Below are 24,059 nucleotides of genomic sequence, written 5' to 3'. Positions count from 1 at the left end.
AAAACACCTAGAAACCTCGCAGTTGTGCGGCTTGAAGATACTCAATCAAGGAATCAATTGGAGGCAGATCTGACTCCACGCTGGTTGAGTAGATTATCATCTTGTTTTATTTCAATGGACACTGCTTTTCCATTGTAGCTTTTACTGCAAATTTTTTTTGGGGACCTTAATCACAGCGTATAATCCAACAAGTGAAGCCAGGGCCAGCCAACGGGGGGGCATGTAGAGACAGAGGGAGCCGATTTAATGGCACTCCTTAACACAAGGAGTTTATAATTATAAAATAAGTTAGGAGCTTTTCTTGTACTTTTTTTTCTATTGACATTCTGATATGAGAAATTTGTGCCTGATTTACCTTGATTCATAACAGTGAGTCCATGACCACAACAATTTATAATTATTGGTGAAAGAAAGTCTTTGTGTTTTGTACTATATTTTCCATTGTACCTGAAGCTCATTATGTTAATATTTATGTCATCGTGGCATTTAAGCATCAAAGCTTGACTATTGAACCAAGTATACAATGGTTATTAGACCCGAGAATATGTTGTATAAGTGAAGGATTTCTCAAATAATAAAGTGGTTGGTATGTGGTGTTCTTTCTCGCTACAACCTCCTTGGGCTGCTATACCCGAAGTGTTGCTGCATGTATGTTGTGGATGACTCCTATGCTATCTTTGGATCGAGTACCCTATTTATCTTCTTCTTCCTTTAACGATAAACCATACATTACGTTTAATTAATTCAATTAAGGATTCTGATTAATAAAAACTATTTATAATTTTCATTAACGATCACAAAGTGAGAAAAGATCAAATACATAGGGAGTAAGCATTTTAATAGTGAAATTTGGTTTATTTCTATTTTAAGGAGTTACTATAATATTTATGAAGTAAATATAAATTAAAGTCAGACTACTGAAAATTAATTCAAAAAAATTACGAGGTGAGAAAATATTAATCATATTAAATCTAATTTATCAAAATTTATATACTAATTTTGGAGTTTTTTGGCTTTCTAGAAAAAATAATAACACTATATTCCAATTAAATTAACTTGTTTTGCACTTCAGTAGTGCCGGGAAACAGATACACGCAGGGAGCGTAGTGAGCCAAAAGAAATGGTTTTTCCATCACAGTATGTGACAGAGGTGGCAGTAGGTATGTGTAGGCGAGCAATGGAGAAGGCAAGTGATAATGTCTTGTCGTTGCTGATAGGAATATATATGGAGGTGGGTACATGTCAGTAAGTGATAGAGTTGATGGTAGCATAGGAGACAGTGAAAACTTTAGGCTATCCTCGACGTTAATAACCTAGGACAAAGCAAGAAGACATGAGTCCAAAAAATGCAAAGATTACACTAACTTCATTGTCATGTGGCGTTTTCTCTTTACGATACTTGATTAGATCACTGCTCTTTCAATCCTTTGCTCTTGAAACTCAAGAACAACCCAAATGAGATTTTGGACTAGCAAACAACTCCAGTAATTTTAATTAAGAACAAAATCAAAGGGTGGCTTGTTAGGATAGTGGGGGAGGATCTATTTATATATTTGACCCATTAGGGTCTATTTCTAAGCACATAACTATACTTAAAATTAATGCCCAAAACTTCTTCTGGATCATTGGATATATTATCTAGAAGTTGGAGCAATTTAGCATGTTGATTTTTCCTTCTCCTCATCAATCCTCAGCGAGGATTGCCAATGTGGCACAAATCATTGGATTTCATGACGATCATGCATCAAAATCTGCATTTAGGAAGATGGTCCATTGAATTGTTGCAATGTGTCCCTTGATTTTTCCAGAAAATGCTAACCTTTTGCACATATTTTTGTATAGTCAAACAAATGCAGACACATTTCCTTAGTTTTTGCCCAAAAGGTATCATTCATTGGGGGTCAAAATCCATACGTTCAATCATAGGCCACTTCTTTAACCTGAAAGAAATAACAATAAATGGTTTTGACCTAGTCATTGCATCTTCTTCTTTCATTCTGACATGTGTGGGGGTGCATTGTACTAGGTATAATGTAATTTTTGTGAAAAAAAACACGTTTCTTCTATGGGAAGCAGCTTTTCTGAGGTTAAAAAAATGATAACGAAAAAGTTTAGAATAATGCATCATAATCATTGTCTGCAGCAAATCATTCACCGCACCTACGGATTGACCCATACTAATCATTGGGCGTAATCCAAATGGAATCAAACTAGGACACCTAATGGAGCGGATTAGACTTTTAAAATTCTGAAGATATTTAAATAAATCCAAAAATACATATTATTACTAGTAAAAATTATTTTATTTATGGATTTATTGTCAGAAAAATTGCATAAAATACCATAAAACTGAGAAAAAACAGAATTTCATCCTAAAATACTTCATGATTAAATAGCATGCCTCTATGATCATTTCAATGAAAATAAAGACATAAAGTACATAAAAAATACAAAAAATAACATGTTATTTGTGATTATCAACAGGCATACCTCTTGAGGCTGAAGTTTTACAAAACCCGTGTCAACTTTGGCTGCAACTTTTCATTTGATCAATAGACATGACTTAAAGTGTAGGTTATAATTAACTCAACAAGTCTTTGACTGAACCAAGAGCAAACAAAGCCCCGTTTACAAGCTTTTGCTAAAAAAGGGATAACAAGATCCATTCTATCATTTGTAATCCGTCTTATAAGTTAGCAAAAAGGAAATAAGGTTTACCAAATTACAACTGGGAACTAATAACCCAAGTGGGCCTTACCCGAACCGATATGGAGATCCGTTGGGCGTTGGATGGGTTTGATCCGACCCGAAATGCAGATCCGATAAGGTCAGTGCCGGTTAATTGGTTAAACAAGCCCTCTGACTCAGAGAGATCTATAAAGGCGAGGGGATCGAGCAGAGCGGAGCGGCGGTCGCGATGGGAGGAGAGATGGGTCGGAATGAAATGCTTCAGAACATCTTCGGCGAGCATTTCGACGAGGACGAAGAAGAAGAGGAGGTCGACTCCGATCATGAGGCGGCGGCTGAGCCCTCCAATCACCGCTCGGTATCTTCTCTTCTACGATCAATCGATCGCCTTTTTCTACATCTCTCTTATTTCCTTTGGTATTTTGATTACCGTGCCCGGGTAGGTTTGGAACGGAGAATTTCGGGTTTCTCTCGTTATTCTCTACAGTTTACATGATAGAAGTTTTCTTTCTCTTCTTTTGTCGGCGACTTAGTGCCGAAGAGGATCTGTCGTAATTTAATTTATTGGTCAGTTCCTTTTGCATGGTTATCCTTACATGCATGGATTAGTTTGATATGATTATTCTTTCTTGCTTGTTATTACATCTGCTTCTGTTTGCTTTGACCACATCAACTCTGGGATCTTCGCTTGATTTGGTGGGAATATTAGGGCAGGACGTCGGAATTAATTCTTCTCTTCTTCTCATCTCGACTGTAGATCTTAGTCCAGGACTCCGCATGAAGGCACACCAAAGTGGTAAAATTATTCCCTTTAGTAGTTTGATTATAGAACATACGGGCCGAGGAGGGATGACTGCGGGAAAAAAGAATAAATCAATAGAAAACCTAAGAAAAAAATCAAAGAAATGATACTACAAGTTTCCCTGTCCTATCCTCAACCGAATCTCCGATATTTATCATTCCATCTCTTCAACCCCAAAGGTTATTGTATTAATATCCGACCCATGATTTCCGAAGTGCTCTTTTCATTGCTAGTGCATGGCTTTCCGGAACCTTATATTTTCTAAAGGTCGGGAACTTGTATAGGCTTCGTAACAGAGGTCGGTGTGATATTGAACCTGATTTGTGGAATACGTCGAACTGACATGATAGTTCAAAAAGTTATTCTTTCCGGCTTGGTTCTTTCCTAACGATTTCAATTAGAGGTCTATCCTTTTTTTTGCCTCCAGTTCTCATCCGATGTTAAATGAGGTCTGAAAATAAGTATTCGAGAGATGCCATTATATCTGGAAAGTTGGGGGGTGTCGTAAGTCAGTTTAAATACTGAAGACTGATCACGTTGCAATTTTTTGTTTGATACTATAATGGAGTTCCGATTATCCCGCTGACTGGGGAACGATTAAGATCATTTCTTGAATTCTTAAGGGTTTCATAACCGACTGATATGTCGGGAACAAATGATGAATGATAAATTCGAATATTTTCTTCTTCTGCCGGAGCTGCATTCGGCTTGACAGAGAATGAAGACCACTGCTTCCGGTTGTTCTTTATTTCCTTTCCTAATTTATTTTTCTTCTCTCCTTTTTCCCATGAATTCCATTTTTACTCGGTTGGCTGCTATCTGGCATCTATCAAAGAATCTCTGGAGATCATCTTCCATCAGAAAGATGATTAGACGGACCAGCAAATTGGAAAATTCAGGTCTAGTCAGTCTCTCTGTCCTGAATGTCTTCGTTGAGATTCATGGCTCTGATGGTAATAACCGATAACTATTACCAGCGTTCATCTTTTACCTAAGTTTTCCATTTTCACCATCCAAAGCCTTGTCTTAGTATGTTCTTCTTTAATCTGGTTTCAGGATGGAGAAAACGAGGCCGACAATGAGGAAGATCAGGGTGAGGCAGATTTGGACGTGGACAGGGTGAGGGAAAGAGATGGTGACACGGAAAGTGAAGGAGAATTGCATGGGACTTATCGTGAACATGTAGAAAGTGAAGGGGAAAGGGCTCTTAGTTCATCAGAGAGAGAAGCAAGTGATCAAAGGTTAGAACGTGAAGAAAAAGACGAGGAGAGTGACGACCATGGGTATGGCCACAGGGTAAAAACAAGTCGGAGGAGAGAGGTGATAGCAAGTGATTCGGAGAGATCTGACGACAATGAAGATGAAGAAGACCAACAATCAGTTAAGCCCAGGTACAACTGGTTTTTACGACTGTACTATATCAATTATGACATTGATTACATTCCTATGTTTGATATTTTATTAAACATATAATTTCGACTTCTTACTTTTTATAATGTTTAAATTCAATTGGATCTATTTATATTAAATTCTTATTTCGATTTACAGTTTTTTACATTTATTGATGTACCAAATCGTAGTATATCTTTTATTTTTATGAGCTATTTACTGATATCAATCTAAAATTATGTTAATATACAAATGTATGGAATAATTTATCATTACGGTCCTGGCAATTTATAAATTCGATGATGAGTCTGAAACTTATGATTTCTTTCAACATTTGAAATGAAGTAATTTTCTGTCTCTGTCCTATTGATTTTGTGAACGACAAGAAATATAAAAGAATAAAGTTTATGCTTGCTCCTCTGCTAAAGTTTTGTCTCACACCTAGTCCTCGATTGATTTCTTTCAAAAAAAAATATAATCCTCGATTGAATGCTACAATGCCGGATGCATCTTAGTTCTAACAAAACAATATCGTTTTCCAGTGGGGAGAATGATCGTGCTTTACGGGACATTCTTGGGGATTCAGATGAGGATGAAGAAGCGGGATATGAGTCTCAGCATGAACTTGAACGTCGCTCACATGTGTGTTTGAGACTTCTGCCTTTTTCATTTTCTTTTTCTCTTAACTATTTAGGGGTGAATCAACAATAACCATGTTCTTATGTCAGAGATCTCCTGACGATGGGGAGGAGAGTGAGGAGAAGGTTCTTAGGCCAGAAGATGTCATTCCTGATGAGGACTCCCAAAATGATTCCGATGATGAAAATCTAGAACAAAAACCTAAAGAAAAACCCGTTGGACCTCCACTGGAGATAGAAATTCCAATTCATCGGCCCCCCAGCCTACCGCAAAAGGTACTTATTGCCCTCAAGGATTATTGTGAATAGTGTTCTCATTCCTTTTTCTATAGAACGTTGGGCTCTTGATTTCAGGTTCTTTTGGCATGTTTTCTATGTATTTCAGATGAACATGATCAAAGTCTCCAACATCATGGGAGTGGAGCCGAAGCCCTTTGATCCAAAAACATACGTGGAGGAAGATGTCTTCGTCACCGATGAGTCTGGCACAAAGAAGCGCATCAGGCTGGAGGACAACATTGTGCGCTGGAGGAGGGTCCGCAATCGTGACGGGACGACCACTGTGAGTTTACCTCTTTTTTAAAGGTTCTTGAAAAATCTATCTCGTGTGTTTATTTGATTTCGTGTCTTAAAATGAATTTTTACAGTGTGAAAGCAATGCTCGTTTTGTGAGATGGTCTGATGGAAGTCTACAGCTGCTGATTGGGAATGAAGTGCTTGACATTACTGTTCAAGGGTCGCAACATGATCAGACCCATCTCTTCCTCCGTCATGGAAAGGTGGGTCTGATCATGTTAGTTCTGATATCGAATTTTTTATCCATGTAGTACAATGTTGAGCAACCCTTGTCTTTTAAAACCAGGGGATTCTACAATCTCAAGGAAGGCTCCTCCAAAAGATGAGGTTCATGCCGTCTTCATTGTCATCCAAGTCCCATCGATTGTTGACTGCTCTTGTTGACTCTCGGCACAAAAAAGTCTACAAGGTCAAAAACTGCATCACAGACATTGACCCGGAGAGGGAGAAGGAAGAGAGAGAAAAGGTGGGTTCAACAGCTACTCTTCTTCCTGTTGACGTTGAGGTCACCCCCTCAACGTCATTGCCAAGTAGGGTGATTGCCGCTGGCAGTTAATGCTGACAGTTGGCACTGGTGTTTTACGAGTGCCAATCCCTGTTACTTTATGTCATCTGCAAAAGCCTCTGGTTTTGATCTTTCTTTCATTCTATAAGGCGGAAAGTCAGACGATCAGAGCCAACGAGCTATACCATCGCCGACGAGAGAAGATCAGCCGGAAGTATGCACCGGTCATTGAACGGGGTCGACAACTTTCTCCAGGATTCTTGGAAGATGCCCTCGAAGAGGTGATAACATACATTCTTATCATGCATTTAAATTATATTTATCATCATTTTATGAATTAAACTAACGAAAACAACAGTTTTAAGTCGTTCAGGCTTGAAGATATATATTCACAATTTATATTATTTTAAGATAGTTAATTTATGAAATTATGGATGAAATGGAGTAAATAATATTCTGGAATTTTCCTTGTGTCAAGAGATCGGTCTCCCTCTGCACACTTGAGCTTGCATAACTCATTCTCCGGGGTTTTACCTTATCACTGCGCTCTCTCTCCCGCAGGATGAAGACATGGAGATTGAAGCTCAGGCGGAACGCCGCATCATGAGTGCAAAACGGGTGATGTGCTTCTTCACTTCTCGCATCACATTTTTTCTGGGACTGACTTTCTTCCTCCCATTTTCAGAGCCTCGTCTCCAGAGACGTCACTCGCCGGCCACCATCGGCCTCAGCCCGGTCGGCAAGGCGTGCAGCGGAGTATTCTGAGAGTGAGAGGGAAGAGTCTGAATATGAAACTGAGGGAGAGAGGGCAGAGGACGGGGAATCCGGGGAGGAGCTTGAGGCAGAGGAAGCAGGCCTGCAGTCAGAGGAAGAAGACGAGGAAGAGGTCCATCTTCTCTCTCTTCCCTTTCTCTTCCCGTGAAATGAAAGTTACCTTTTTTTGATGCAGGAGCCGAGGAGGAGAGACCAGGAAGGTCGGTCTAAGCGCAAAGGAATGGACTCAGACAGCGAGTCCCCAACGCGGAAGGCTGCCACCCATCGACGCAAGGCCTTTGTTTATGACAGTGATGATGACTGAGCTCCTTAGGACCGTATTGGATGCTGTAATGGTTCTCCATCTCATGGAGGAATATCACAGGAGTTTGAGAGGAAATCCTCAGTAAGTGTGGGCGATTCTGCTCTTTTTGCTTTATTTTCTCTCTTTTAAGTATATAGAGCAGTTCCTCCACAGTGAGGAAATCAGAGTAAGTGTTGAGACATTTCTATGGAAATCAATACAAGCATAGGTGGAGCCAACCGTTATTGATATGTGCCTATTCCACAAGTTCCATAATGAGGATTGCAGACAGCAATGGAGACCCAATTTACATAATGGAAAGAGTGGACACTCATATGACAGTGACTTACACCCATGGGGAAAGGAATGTACCTGTCAACTTTATTGATTACAAGCCCCTAGATCATATCAAATAAATTAATTTATTCTCCATCCATTCCATGAAGAAGAACTATTTTCGGCTGGCATACTCAATTTTTGAGGGGATAGCTCGGCGCAAATTGATATAACAGCCGCATACCAGTTAGAAAATCTAATGGTGGTCTCAGAATAGTCTTTGATAATAATGTCTGACACTTTTCAGATGATGTTATGAAGTGGGTGCTGATTATGCACCATTCATATTTTTATTGTTCAATTTCTTTTTGTGCTCAATATGATTTTGAGACATTGTTCGATAAGAGTTGTGTAGAATGCATGCTGCCACTCTGTTATAAAGTATAGTTTAACATGCTCTTTGTGGACACCACTTTGTTGTAAAATATAGTTTAACATGCTCTTGGTGGACAATGATCATTTCATGAAGGAAATTCTGAATCAACAAAGTTTTGCAGACTCTTTACAACATTGACCAGAACTAGATTTCTGCCATTGATCTGGCCACATTTTTTAATACTCTGACATGAGAAAGCAAAATTCTGATGTAGGCTGTCAATCTACTGGAGATCCTGCGTAGTTCGCCTTTGAGCACAGCTCGAACTGAGACATTTCTAGTGATCCTTGTTAAATGATGAAACATAATGATGAAGTCCCAAGTTTTGATCAGAGCCCATGTCGGATTTCATGGTCAAATATGGTACATTATCAACATCATGTCAGGAATTTAAATAATGAGTGAATAACTCATTTTGGAAGGATGTTCACAGAGCCAGTCGTATCTGCATGCTTGTTAGGAAAGTTGACTTTTGGGAGTATTTAATCAATGGTCCAGACCTTAAAATTTGGGACATACAATTTAATAATATAATATTAATATTAATAATAGAATGTCCTTTACTATTGTTAAATTTTATATCAGTCAGACTTAGTTGGCCCAGTCAAATGATAAGGTCAATAACCGTATGGAAGATTTACTACATATTTTGTGAATTATTTAAATATTTTATAAAGAATAATATTTTTTGAATTTTATTACTTACATTAAAATGACACAAAAGTTGTCTAATCTACATAAAATTTTTTGGAGTTTTCAGAATCTAACTTGTAAAGAAATTGATCTGCAAGAAATACATATAGGTTTAGTCTTTTAGACTCATTGATTGTCAATACCAGTTCAACCAGGGATTCGTAAAAGGGTGCAGACATAAACATTCTGAACAATGTTTTTCTCTCTCTCCAATATCCTGATTCTTGATTCTCTCTGTTTAAATTAGTGAGCTACCAATGAACCAGAGTATGATTATTACTGCTCCTGAATAAAAATCCAAGCCATGTTGGATTCATCCTAGAAGAAGTAAACGAAGCTATTGTTCTTAAAAACAATACTCATATTCAGATTATGAGTTTTGAGTGAAGGTAAGGTGAAGATTGGAGATCCTGTTTAAGAGCTCCTGAAGTGACAAAGATGTGATGATGAGATGATGATGGAACCAACATAAAGGCATAAACAATAATGATTGTCATCATCTATGGTCATATCATGCATCCCTGATTTTTTTTTGTTAAAGTCACGCCACATCCACATGCCATCATCGTCACATCATCTAGAACGTTAGTTGACAGAGTCAACGGCTGTCATCAAAGGTTTCATATAAAATGTGAAAAATAGAGCAAGATAAAACTTTGGGTCAAATCATTGTGAAACTCTGACATTTTAGTCTGGAATTCTGCCCCAAAAAACAATCCCAATCAACTCATGTTGTATTTTTGGCCTGGCTGTCAGCGGGAGGGGCCACTTGCTTATACCAAGTAATCATCCTACATTCTATACAAAAATGTTATTATATTTGAACTAATAATTGCATAAAAAAATCATCCTCATTTATTGGGAAATCTGACAGGTATCCAAGTAGGACCACCATTGTAACAGATTAGTTGTAGAAACTGATGTATCATTTATTTTTCATCGACTCAGGTGACTCTTGGTGTTTCTGGTGATTTAGGAGGTCCAAAAAAGAATGTGGAGAGTGTTTCTTGTATCAGAAAATTTCTTATGTCCTAGTGGAATGTAGGACCCAGGGTAAGTTCTCTCTGTATTCTGTCTCATCTTTGTCATTGTTATAAGATTAGAATCATCCCCTTGTATCTTCACATCTCATCTCACCATTGGCATCAACTCTCACCCATCATCTTCACATTGCGTCATTATTCTATCTTTGCTTAAACCTAATGCTTAATATTAACATAGTCTTATCTCCATCTCTTTATTCACCTCCCCATCTCGTCATCCATCATCTCTATTTTCCGCTTTCTCCTTTATCATTACACCTTATTCACTACATGTCATATTACTCATCTCAGTCTTATTAAAAACTAATTATCACCTTCGCACTCTCCACATCCCCATCTCATTATCTTATATTAAATATTTTTCTCCTCTCATCTCTTTCATTGTCATCTAAAGAATAAGAAATTCATATCCATTATTCCCTGTCGACGTGACGTCTACTCATCACTAACAAGAATGATTTACGTGAGTATAGGATTTTTTTAAAATGAATTGATTAATATCAAAAGCACCAATGACTTAAATATAAACCTATTTTTTGAGACTATCAATATCTTTCATAAATTTTAGATATATCTAGGTCAGCACCGAGATCATTAGAATTCAAAATATCACTCTCTATTAAGACAATTTTGTTTTTGAAAAAGTGTGATGTATTTATATTAAATGTAATTTACCAATTCCAAATCAAACTGTTATTTAAATGTACAATAAAATACAATACAAATCAATCCATACTCAAAAGAAATTATTCTAAACATTAAATGTGAAATATAGTCTGAGCCACCAATGTTTTCAGATGGAAAAACTTTTGAAGCTACAATAGAGAAGCATTCAGGAATAAACTTTCTGATTCCACTTTTCAATTTTGTTTAATTTGAATTTAACTAAAATTAAAATTATTAAATTCTTTAAATATTAAGCCACTATCTCTGTAATAATTTTCATTTTAATTCACAAGCTGATATTAATTTTTCAAAAAAATCAATGAATGGCCTTAATTTCAATAGAATAACATGAAGATTAGGGTCATACCTGATTCCATCATTCAAGAACCATTGAATCTTATGTAAAATGATAATTTAAAAATTGGCAAACTTTGTCTTTATGCTTGATCTATCATATCCCTGAATCATAGTCTATGCTTTTTCTTTTCTTCACTATAACACAGTAAATAATTCCAAAAGAAATATTTGATAAACATAGAATAATTGTAACAAAATTTCGATGAGCTTGCATATAGGAATAGAAACTATTCAAGGCAGTCATCTATCCTTATAATATTGGAACATCCAGGAAGTTACCTCTAATTGACTTTTCCATATGACTATAGCATACTGATATTGAAAGGTCAAAGAAACTCAATACTATTTGACTTTGAGTTGTGTCCAATTTTATCATTTTCAATCATCCTAATTAAAATTACATAAGTCCTTAACTCATTGGCCTCAATAAATTGATTTCAGTCAATTGAATTTTTATAAGGTCAAACATGGTTGACCCATGAAGTAATAATAAAATCATATCAAAATGGGAAATTATATTAGAATGATTGTAATTTAGTAAAATTTAAAGATTAAAGGCTAAAGACATAGATTTAATTTTGGCTATTCATCAGAATAGGTCAATTATTATGTACATACTAGTTGAAAAGCATGTTGTCAGGGACATGATTAGGAATTAAAGGAAACTTCTACCTATATTCTTAAAATCCATATATCCTATCTCTATCCCCTTAAATTTTGAAAATATCTTATTCACCCCATCCTTTATGGTTTTTCTCCAACAGTAAAACCATATTTAAGCATCATAATTTTTTTCCTCACTACTATAATTGTATTTATTTAGTCCAGTATTTAAATCTCACATTTTTAAATTAAGAAAAAGACAAAAAAAACTGTTAAATAAACAATCTAATATTATTAATAATTCATTAGAAGTGTGTAACTCCCCCACACTTTAAGACAAAACAATGATATGTTATTAATAAAACATGGAAACCATTTCACATGGACACTGATAAGTCTAACATGTTAAGTATTTTTTGTAATTTTAGCTAGTCCATAACCACTAAAGCCATTTGTCACATCAACACTATGCCTTATTTTAAGTATGTTTAGTCATTTTTAATACTTGGAGTTAGCAAAACTATGGTTATGATTCTTCATTTAAATAACATAAAATAAATAGTGCATGATTCATATATATATCCTTATGGACGAAGGAATTTAACTTCTTTATTTATCTAGATTTTTAAATCAAGAATTTTGATTTGAGAAATAACTATTATTTCAATTTTTAGTAGTTTATTTGAATTTATGAATGAAAAAAATTGTGAGATAATAAAATTTATGGTAATGATATCATTTTATTACAATATATCTGCTGTTTAAATCTAAAAAAAATTGTAAATTTCATCATGGTGGAGGTCTGGCAGGCTTTCATATGGAAATCTTGGTGAGAGGCTAGCACGACTGCATCTCCTAGAGCACAGCTTATGAGTGCTGATGATGGTGCAGATGTGGCTGGGAGTGGTGGACAGTGTTCATTAGAATATGTTCTTTGGAGTTTGCTTGGCCATTTTGTGTCTGGTCAACGATATGATCTCGGCTAGCAGTGGTGAGGGCAAGATTTGGAAGGATCAACTGTGGTATTTTTTTTACTTTTTAGGGCATTAAACCAGATGTCAATCCGATTTCTAGAAAGATAAAGTGGACTTGGTAAGAGGGAGAAAGTGTTAGAACTGGAATTATAGAGGGAAAGTTGGTGGGAAATGGATGGATTCTAAATTCATAATGTGTCGATGTTGGGCCATGAGCTCTCAATGTCTCTCAGTCACCTCGGATCCCTACATTCAACCAGGATCACATCATTTACACTGCAAGGATTGGTTTAAACTAATGGTAAATATTGATAAGGATACATTATTTTACTTCATCATTGAATTTTGTATGAATAGTGTATCATAAATTGTTCTTTTTTTTACTTCAGGCTTGATCTATTTAGCTTATACACTATGCTTCATTAAGTATATTTACACTCTCCACTATCAGACTAAGATGAATCTCCTCTTGAATCACAAATACACTGGATTCAATGATGTTTAATATCCTCTCCATGCAGAGTATCTAGAGTTTTCAATATTAAATAATTGGGGTTGAGGTCACAACTTTGATAATGTTATTTTTCTAGAAAATAATTCAATCCTCAAATTCTAAAATTTTCATTAGGAAATTATGATCTAGCCATTTGAAAATCCTGGAGAACACTATCATACCATAAACAGTTTGATTTTATTTAATTTTGTACAATATGATTGTGTAAAGCACATATATGTAAGATATCTTATGGCCTTGATAATCTATTGTGAGACTCTTAAGACAGATAGCTAAATACATTAGTATGCAATGCAGTACTATTGAATCATTCTACCCCAACCTAGTAATAGTTCCTTCCAGCATCATGTGCACACTATAGTTGTTATTCTACTTCATCACACATAATAGATGGATCCTGAACCACACTCTCTTTCAATCATCTTACCAATGTAGGAAGAAAGTCTCAAATATACTCCTTACATCAATAGAAATGTCTCCTTATAAATATGAGGGTGTGGATTGAAAGATGAGAGAAAGAAGAATCTGCTCGCAAAATTTCAGCTCGATCAGCCTTTTGGATCATCAGATGTCAAGCCGTGAATTTAGATTAATCTTGGCAATTGATTTGACTAAAATTTCTCTCTCCTTGTCCGGGCTGCTGTCACATCACATTTAGCACTTTCGTCCCAAGATTTCTCAAAATTCTCAATCATTTTCTGTAATTTTTATTACAGAAAATCTTTTATTTTGTTTCTTTATCAATGGCTCTACGTTTGCCATGCATCCCTGAGAGAATGACCAGGAATGAATGACTGATTAAATAAATAATTGATGTGAGATGTGGCAGCACATCACAACACATCATGTATCACATTATTCCTCATGGTCCAAAAACAAACTGACACATGTTCTTAAAAAATAAAACAAAGAAAAATATATGATTAAATAAATTGATACGAGTGACATAGTGACATGTCACTGTGTGCAATATCAGTGTGCCCTTTTATTTTATGGACTCATGATGTAACATCCACACCATTAAACTTTTCTAGCATCATTTAAGATGTTATATAAGATATAATAGATTACACATTGGCCTTTTTTCTCATTTCCCATAATGGCATTACTTGCTTCCACTCTTTGGTTGGAAGGTAGCTTCTAAAAATGGTAATGGAACTTTTTAAGGTTCAGTAGGGCTCTAATGGCTGAGATCATGTGTCCATCCTTGGAGGTCATCCGAGGCCTGTCAGATGGGCTGGAAGTTGCCCCTTTGCCAGGATCTGCCATCCAGAAAATGGAGAGGACATCTAGGGTCAGATCAATGGATCTTCCCCTGGATGTCCAATAATTAAGAGATAGATTGATGGAGGAAATTAAATTTTAGCCATGGTCCTTTGTTAAGTGGTGCACCTATGTGCCATGTCAGCCGCCTTGTCAACCAACCCCCCAGTCATCAAATAAAGTTTTGATCCATTGTATATTTGGGTCTCTATGGGACTCTAGGTAGGCTCCCCACAACTGTTGTTACTCCCTCGCCCTGTAGTAACAGAGGACCATGGCTGGCATGGGCACTGACATGAGTGCTGTTGCAAGGTGCTGCAGCCAACACCATTTTTTATTCTTATCTCTTTTTATTTAAATTTAAATTCAGCCCCATAAAATATGAAACAACTCATTCGAGAGTAGAATTAAGCCCAAGAATCCGTTCCACCCCATTAGAATTCACAATGTTTTGAATGAGAAAATTATTGGGCTTATAAATTATGCAAAGTCATAATAAAAACTGTAATTTTAACAAAACATGCCAATTAATGCATGCAATTAAAATTCACAATAAATGAGGATAATATCAACACAATGATGAGAAATAACCTTAAGATATGTAATATTGCATGCATAAAATGGATTCACCAATGGTTTAGACACTCCATAGAGTAACTTAGTAGGTGATAATATGTGTTTTGAGGATTATGTAATATTATGTAGGTGATGACTTGGACTTTTAGTAGGTTAATCTGATTATATTTACATGTTTCTTCACATTCAATCAATTATATACACATGTTATCAAGCTTAAATGATTAAATCAATTTTTAGAATGATGCTCTGAATTCTTTGTTATTTTACAGATTTTTATGGATTTTTCTTACAACATAATCTGAAATAAAATAATTTTCTGAGTTAAAATATGATTTTTCCTGAAAATTTTGACATTATATTAATAAAGATATAATTTTTCTAAGTCAACATATATATATATATTTATATTTTTCGGGCTTATATTTAATTTAATCTGAATTCTGGAATGTTTTTTAAGCCTTTTATTTCAACAATGCCACGTGTCACCATTCGATTTGTTGAATGGTGACCAAACCACGTTAAAGGTTAATGCCACTTTTGACAAATCATTAAATGTCTCTAATGATTGGTGTGAGCCAATCATTCATCGCAAACTATTATGACAATTAATACTTAACAATTTCTCATTAGCTTTTTCAACGCAGGGGCGATGTGTCCCACTAAAAATGCATTTTTTTGCAATAAATACTACGTGGAGAGCAAGGAGCAAAGACTTATTTTTTTTATTTCTTCTGACTGGTCAAAGGTTGTGGTTGTCTCGCATGTCATGAGACACATGGCGTCATATGTACTTGTGGCGCACATGTGTCATTCTATAAGTGGCTGTGAAAGGAAGCGTGCTGATCTGGCAAACACTGACTGATGCAGGATGGACGTCCTGCGGCGGGAGTGGTCTGTTTGTCCTATTTGGGGATGTTCATCTTGGACGGAACATCCCGCTCTGGGGGGTGTCCTGCGCGGGACCTCAATTCGTAGAAGCCGAGGGTGACCGTTCTCCGCTTGGTCAGCGCCCATGTGGTTGTCGTCGAGGCGTTGGTGGGCTAGACGACTGGTGGGCGGGTAGGTCCGCCGGCCGGATGACTAGACGGCGGCGGATGGTACGGCGGCTTACGCAGCCGTCGGCCGCGGCGAGAGGCGTCTTTGATCGGAGCAGTAGCGCGGGCCGTGGCGAGAGGTGGCCGGGGATAGCGGCGTGCAGCGGGCTGTGGCATCGACGGGCGGCGGCCAAGGACGGTGGCGTGCAGTGTCCGTGGATGGCGGCGTGCGCGGCCAAGGGTGGCGACGTGAGGCGGCCGAGGACGGCGGCTTGCGCGGCCAAGTCGGCGGCGAGCGGCGGCCGTGTGTGGCGGCGGCGATGGCCCTGTGCTCGGGCGGCGAACGCGTGCGTGGCGGCAGCCCGTCGCGTGGGCTGCGGCCCGTCGCGGGCGGCGGCCCGTCGGCGGCGGCGGCCCGTCGCGATGGGCAGCTGCCCCGTGCGGCGGCGGGCGGCGCTCCCGGGCTGCGGATGGCGGCATCGCGCGGCGGTGGCGCGCTCCGCGGCGGGTGGCGGCCTCGCGGCGGAGTGCGGCCCGTGGCGACCAGCGTCGCGGACGGCGGCCCGCGACCTGGGACCCTGGCGGCGGCGGCGCCGCTAGGTTACGTCGGGTTAGGCAGCGGAACAGGAGGGGGATGGGACGGCGGCCCAAGTCGGCCCCGTTCCGTTCCCCCGTACTCTCTCTCACCCTCTTTCTCTTTTCTTTCTCTCTCTCTTTCGATTCCCTTTTTTTTTCCAAAAATTCAAAGAAGACTACTCCCTTGGGGCGCCCCTCCTTCCCTTATGTAGGGAGGATAATGGGCCCTAAGGAGGGACCAAAAGAGGAGGAGCCCATTAGGAAAGGGTCCCCCTCTTAAGACCACTAGTACGTTGTTTGTTTAAACATGAAATTTTAACTAAACCTAGAAAAAAAAACCTGGATAACTTGAGGGCATCGCCATCACTGACGCTCCCCCACGTTAGATGCAAGAATCTAAATAATAAATATTATATTAGAAAGTTAATATTTATTCCTTTAGTCTCTTTTTCATAAAGTGACACATGGTACAACATAATCTGTCCATAGCAAATGACGAGGATGAATCTGAGCCAATCATTGCGTTAAATGTCACGACAACACAAAATCCTAGTAGAACGACTTGACAGCGCTGAAATCTTTTGATTAAATCAACTTCTAGAAATCATCTAGAACTCCGATTGTGCTAAAATTTTAAGGTAGCTTCTTCTTCATGCCCTCTATCCATCTATATGGTTGGATCTATAAATTGAGCTCTTGGTCTTTGTAAAAAAGATCTTAAGCTCATTTCCTCTATAAAGGCCGATTGAAAAAATTGAAGTTTAGAAGGTCTATCAAGATTGTTCTTGGTGTCTTTAGTGGTTGGAGAGGGCTAACAGAGAATTGGGGAGGCTGATCTGCATCATGAAGATGCCTTGATCCCAATAGAACATAGGTATCTAAGGTTAGGCTGTTACCTTACATTGATTCTTCTTGAACAGATTTAGGTAAATCATCTAGCACTCCCATCCATCACATCCATCCTCATCCATCTTCATCCCTATCTATCTTTACCTACTGTCCACCTCATGTACCACCTTCACCGTTACGATCTCTTCACATGCCCCTCTCCTTTTGTTTAAGAAAACATAAATCACTATCTTTCCCATTTCACTCCTCACTCTCCATCTAGTTCAGTAAATTCATTATCATATTTCATCCCATCACTTCTACCCTGTCTCGCGTTCATACCCTCTTATATTTTATTAAACCCTAAATTGGATATATCTTATCATTAATTCCCATCTCGTCTCATTGTCACGACTTCATGCCTTCTTACTCTCTAGTTTCACCCACATGATCACGATCCATTCCTAGCATGATACTCATCCGGTCTTCCTAAATTACTGCTTCCTCTTTCATGATCACTATCTTCGTCCTAACACTATCTTTTACGCTACACATAATCCTTCTCCCCTTTTTTGAGTTACCCTATAGAGGGAGATCTTTCCTTAAGATCCGTTCCCTATGGATGTGACTCTTACTCATCACTAACTAATCTGATTATTTTATGGGTAAAGGTTTATAAATATTATTTATTAAACTCAAATTCCACTACGAGGTAAATTTTACCGTAAATTTGAGTTTATCAAAGTAAAAATGATGTCCTAATGAATACAAATGGGAAATTGAAATGGATCTTCGGAACTATTTGATTGGTCCTAGATTCTCATTTATAGCATCATCTTCCACATATTCATTCGTATATCTATTATTGGAGGTTTCCCCCATTTAACTTCATCATGTTGTACATTCAGATTTCTATCAGCCATTCAAGTAGAATTTGGGAAAGTTCTAAACTAAATATCAAAACTAAATAAAATGCATGAGATGATGTAGATGAAGTGAAAGGGAAGGATAATAGCGAGAGGATATCGTGAAAGAATGATACTGCAATGGGAAGAGGAGAAATATATGGGAGTAAAGCATATCGTAAGTAATACGGATGATGGTATAGATAGGTTCCTAAAGGGATAAAAAATAATGGGTGAGCAGGCTCAAGGTAGGCTAGGAAAACGGGTGAAGCTGATATATATTTCAAATACGGCTTAAGGTGGCTCAAGAAAAAGTGATTTTGTGCTCTAAGACTTGAAAAAGTGATCACCCCTTAACCCAAGAAAGATTCCATTTAACAAAGATTCCTTTCATTTGAGAGATTCAGCTAGTAGAAAGTGGTATGATGTAGGGAACAGCATGTCCGGGACGTGACGACCCAGACGTGACGGGACGGAAGACGAACGGTGACGTGACAAACTTTTTGTCACGTCACCATCTCATCATACGTCTGAGGAGTTTTGAAAAAAAACTGTCACGTACCTGTCACGTGTCCCTCCTTCATCACCGTCACTGGTGATGGAAATAATATCTCTATTTTACTATGTCTATAACTTCTAAGTTCTAACTTCTCTGAGGAATAAGGATTCCCCGTTAGGTCGAAGTCAAAAGCTCCTCTCCAAGGCTTCCTCAATCCAAGTCAAACACTCTTGACAGGTCGAACGCTCTTGCCAGGTCGAGAGAGCTCTCCTTCTTCTACATTGATTCTTCGTCAATCGGGGACTGCTTCCGCCAAGAGGAGCTTCTCCGTCAAGCAGTATGTCATCTTCTCCGTTGATAATGAAGTTTACAACAATATCAGTTGGAATTATATTACTGATTTTGTTCAGTATTTCTATATCTAACATTAAATGGTGATTTTTAATCTAGTTGGAACGTCATCCCGTTTTAAAGTTGTTAAACAAAATTCATTTTTAGAACTCGCAGCATCAGTCGGAAATTTTTATGCATTGCAAGTCTCTTAAATTTGGTGAGCTATTCGGCTGCTTTGGATCAATAATGCAATGCACACAAATTTATCGTGCGTTTGAAATCATATAAACCTAAATAATCACTCAAATTGCTGTTCGCGTGCAGTTACATTTATTGCCTAATAAGGTATACACTCGATTTGTGAAATGATACCTATAAAAAATTCTGTAAATGACTCTTTGATTCAGAGCTAGTATAAAAATTGTGATTATGCACGAAAATGGACGTACATGATAATAATAATGTTACCAGTATTCACATGTTATCATTATTGGGCATGAAAATCAATGCAAATGTAATCTGTAGTCGTATTATGTAAGATTGTAAGTTCACCCGTTTGTGTATCAATTAAGTTCATATCTACTCCAGAATGCTAATCACAATAATAACACTATTTTTTATCATGTAACTTCTTAATTGACTACTGAAATTGTCAACAAGTGACTTGATCATCCTATATCTGATGTTTATTGATTACATTAACACCTCTTTTGAAATTATCATGTCGAATGTTTCAAAAACAACAACCATCATATTTATTGCATCCATTCCTGAGATCTCAAGAACCGATTCTCATGATTTTATATTGAAAATCATAGTTGTGCAGTAAGTTAGTTTGGTTAATCATAATCAATATCATAATTGCATCCTTGTTAGAGATTATAATGGGTAAAGTGTTTACGTTGCTCCATTTAACCATTAAAGTCCCAAGGCCAAAGCTTTGCAAGACAGTCAGATGTAGGACTACCAACCTCGCAATGTGAGAAAAGGCCAAAAAGAGAGAAGAGATAATGTTCCTTTTCGTGAGGCCAGAATATAAAAATAATAAATTAAAATTCTAAGGGAATAGAGTCAACCACAACCATCAACCCATACACGCAAGTATCTCCATTCCCATTGGAATCTGATTTGGAATTTTTCGTTCCAATTATCAGTTCAATATTTCTAACTCGTCCTGATCTGATAATTGATCGGTCTGATTCTAATCTAGTCCCAATTTGAAATCTGGCTCCAAATGTAATGTCAAAGTCAACAATGTTAAAATCAATATGTGACCAATGCTGAATGTTACCTATCTTCTTTGGCATATCATCTGTTCTATTTGAAGCCCACACGAGTATAAAAGCTATCGAACTATTATACTACTAATGGTACATACTGATGGTTGAATTCATTTTTCATTTAACTGTTGTGAAATTTAGGGATACATTCATATCAATAATTCCCTATCACTGTAAGAAATAACAGCTATTTCTTCATGGCAAGTTGATGTCGGCCCACATGGATATTGGTCGAATCTTCATCATTTTATGCATTTTTTAGATTGGACAGCATGTATACATGTTTGGAAGGTAATAAAATTGATATACTAAGGTTAAATGCTCGGTTGTGGTTATCTAATTGATCACAATTTTTCAATAATCATTTACTTCAGCTTTGGTAGATTTTGGTATTGCACTTTTACTAGTTTTCTTGGGTTCCATCTATGCATTTATCCTTTTTAAGTATTTGACATTGATAAGCTAATTTATTAAATTATTAAGTTTTCCATCAAGAAAAACTAGATCTTTAAGTTTTCCATCAAGAAATTAATTATTAAATTGATTATTCACAATTTTATGTCAATAATTTAATTATCACAATACATTAAAACAAAAGTCACTAAATCCTTAATTTTTCCATCGATATATTAATTTATTCAATTCATATATTAAAATTTTCAGTCAATAAATTCATTATTAAAATGTATTAAATAAACGTCACGACTGTCATCCGTGATGGACATTTTGTCATGTCACACGTCCAGGGCACCCTGTCACCGTCACGTCACCATCACGTAAAGCTCGTCATGCTACACTAGTGTTCGCCGTCCCGATATCCGTCCGATATCCGGTATCGGACAACCGATATCCGATATCCGTAAAAAAATGGGACGGTTCCGGATATCGGATATCGGATATTGGGTGATATCCGTCTATCAGGGGTTAGACGGATATCAGTACCGGATACCGGGGGGTGAGGACGAAGACGGTATCCGATACCGATCGATAAAATGATCATCCATCTGACATAGTTTTACTTAGTTACTATCATATAAGTAGATTTTAATATGTATTCAATGCCCGTTATTATATAGTAACAATTTTTTTTTTATCTTTCCATATGGGATAAAGGGATTCCGAGTTTACCACAAAACCAGAATCCCTTTATCCCATATGGAACAAATAAAAAAAGTAACGTGTATATAATGACTTGGTTGTATAACAAAATAACAATTTCTTCTGGTGCCCCCCGTGTATATGACAGTTGTCCATATTTTTAGAGAAACATGGTTTCATGTGCTCCTCATATTTTTAGAGAACGAGGCATGAAAAGCTAGAGAGAGGGGGAGGTGGAGAGGGATTGAGCGAGAACTAGAGAGAGAGACTGAGAGAGAGAGAGGGTGAGAACAAGAATGAGAGAGAGAGGACGAGAACGAGAGAGAGAGAGAGAGAGAGAGAGAGAGAGAGAGAGAGAGAGAGAGAGAGAGAGAGAGAGAGAGAGAGAGAGAGAGAGAGAGAGAGAGAGAGAGAGAGAGAGAGAGAGAGAGAGAGAGAGGGAGAGAGAGAGAGAGAGAGAGAGGGAGAGGGAGAGGGCGAGAACGAGAGAGAGAGGGAGGAGAGAGAAAGGGAGAGGGAGAGAGAGAGAGGGAGAGGGCGAGAACGAGAGAGAGAGGGAGAGGGCGAGAACGAGAGAGAGCGGGAGAGATAAGGGTATACGATGCGGATATCGAAAACCGATATCCGCATCCGATATCCGGTACCGTCATCTGTCCCCCTGAGACGGGAGACGGATGCCGGTATCGGACGGATACCGGCATCGGATATCGGCACTGTAACAACCGATATCCGATACCGATATCTGGTATCCGGATATTGGAAAAAACGGATACCGGAAAATTCAATTTCGGTATCGGGTTCAGCATCCGTCCCGATACCGGTATCTGATACTGGCATCAGGACGGGCGAACACTACGCTACACCATCACCGTCACTACCCCTGAATTCCATCACTATCACCGTCATGTCATCCATCACATTTCTGTCACGGTGACGTGAGATGTGACAGATGATGATTGCCGTTCCCTAGTATGATGGGTGGTTCACTCGGTACTCATCCTAGAAAATAGTACTCCAACCCTTTGATTTTCATGTCTATTCCTCACCCTACCAGATATCCGAGCCACTTAGGAAGAGATCATGGGTCTAGAATCACGGTTCCTACCATTAAGAGGTATACTCGATCTGCTACAAGAGCCTAACTTCAATGCCTATACTTCTAGGATTTAAAATGGAGCAACTTCACAAGGTGAGGTTGGTTTAAATGAAGGGAGATATTTTGAAAAAAATACTGGATTTTTTTAGAAACTCAGTTCGCCCCAACTTTACTTAATTCATGAATTTAGAAATTATTAACAAAAATTCTTCCGCCCTAACTAAAATCTGTGTTGTCCCTAATGCAAGAAATAAAAGTGTAGGAGAAGGGATTGTGAAACCGTGGTTCTTGTGCCACTGATGTTACTGTCTTGCTGTGGATCCTTGTACTCAATATATTTTCATCCTCTATATGAATCTCCTGATAAAAAGAACAAAATATGTAGAAAGAGAGTTAATGAGATCATATTGGCTATGTGATAGCCAATTATTTAAAGCAAGAAGACATAAAGTATTATTTAAAGCAAATTACTAAAAGAGATTATTAGATTGAAAATAAAGAGGCTAGAAGCCCCACTAAAACAAAAGCCATCATGACCATGATACCACTAATCATGCCTTTGAGATTTTCAACACCCATGTGCACGAATTTGTAATTCAAGGTTGGATTTTTTGCTAATTCAGATGATAAATTGGTATGTCGCAAATGATTCAAGTGCAACCCAAACATTATAAATATATTTTTCAAATCCATGGAATGGTAATCCCAATATGTGATAAATATTTTTCTCAAGCTCCGCACTGTAATGGCTTCCTTTGAATATAAGTATTTGAAGAAACTATTTTTGAAATGAAATAAATGATCATGCCAATCAGTGAAAAATATTTTCTTCAAAATTATTCTATTTAATCCTACTTGAGACCCTTTCTCTAAAATTATTTCTCTTTGTATAGTCAAAGTTTGAACACCATGATCTTGAACTCCATCAAGAAACTGATTAGAAACTTTGTTACTTTCTATTATAGTTGGATGTGGATAGAAATATTCACCCATAGAATCATTGCTTTGAACATTTAAAAATAACATCTGAATATTATAAGTATCACCAAGCGTAAACAAAATATCTTCATCAAAATACTCTTTTGTTGAGCATATAACATTTTGCATAAGTCTTATCCATAGAAGGAACATCTAAAAGTAGAGTCTGAACGTTCAGAGTTTCAACACAAGGACATGAAACAGTTTCATGTTTATTTTCAAAAACTTATTTTTCTTCATTTGGGATTATATCATTTTTTTTTGGAAATTTCATTATCAACCACATGATTAGAAATTACAACACATCGGCTTGTATTACATTCAACCAAATCTTCTTCAAAGTAGTCATCTTCTGGTTCTTCATAATAGTTTG

At 37.5% G+C, this 24,059-nt stretch overlaps 1 protein-coding gene across 1 annotated transcript; it reads left to right on the top strand.

The window, feature by feature from the left end:
* Window positions 1–2,883: 2,883 nt before the first annotated feature.
* VIP4 (leo1-like family protein) lies at window positions 2,884–7,790 on the top strand. Its single transcript, XM_078574078.1, has 11 exons — window positions 2,884–3,046; window positions 4,547–4,881; window positions 5,422–5,521; window positions 5,608–5,793; window positions 5,903–6,079; window positions 6,165–6,296; window positions 6,380–6,559; window positions 6,748–6,879; window positions 7,160–7,216; window positions 7,284–7,484; window positions 7,548–7,790. Exons 1-11 carry the CDS (start codon window positions 2,918–2,920, stop codon window positions 7,674–7,676), a joined length of 1,758 nt encoding a protein of 585 aa, XP_078430204.1. The 5' UTR covers window positions 2,884–2,917; the 3' UTR covers window positions 7,677–7,790.
* Window positions 7,791–24,059: the final 16,269 nt, after the last annotated feature.

This window comes from Wolffia australiana, chromosome 4 (genome assembly GCF_029677425.1).
Source record: "Wolffia australiana isolate 7733 chromosome 4, ASM2967742v1".
NCBI lineage: Eukaryota > Viridiplantae > Streptophyta > Magnoliopsida > Alismatales > Araceae > Wolffia > Wolffia australiana.
The sequence above is the reverse complement of the archived record's forward strand: the minus strand, read 5'-3'. Positions and strand labels throughout refer to the sequence as shown.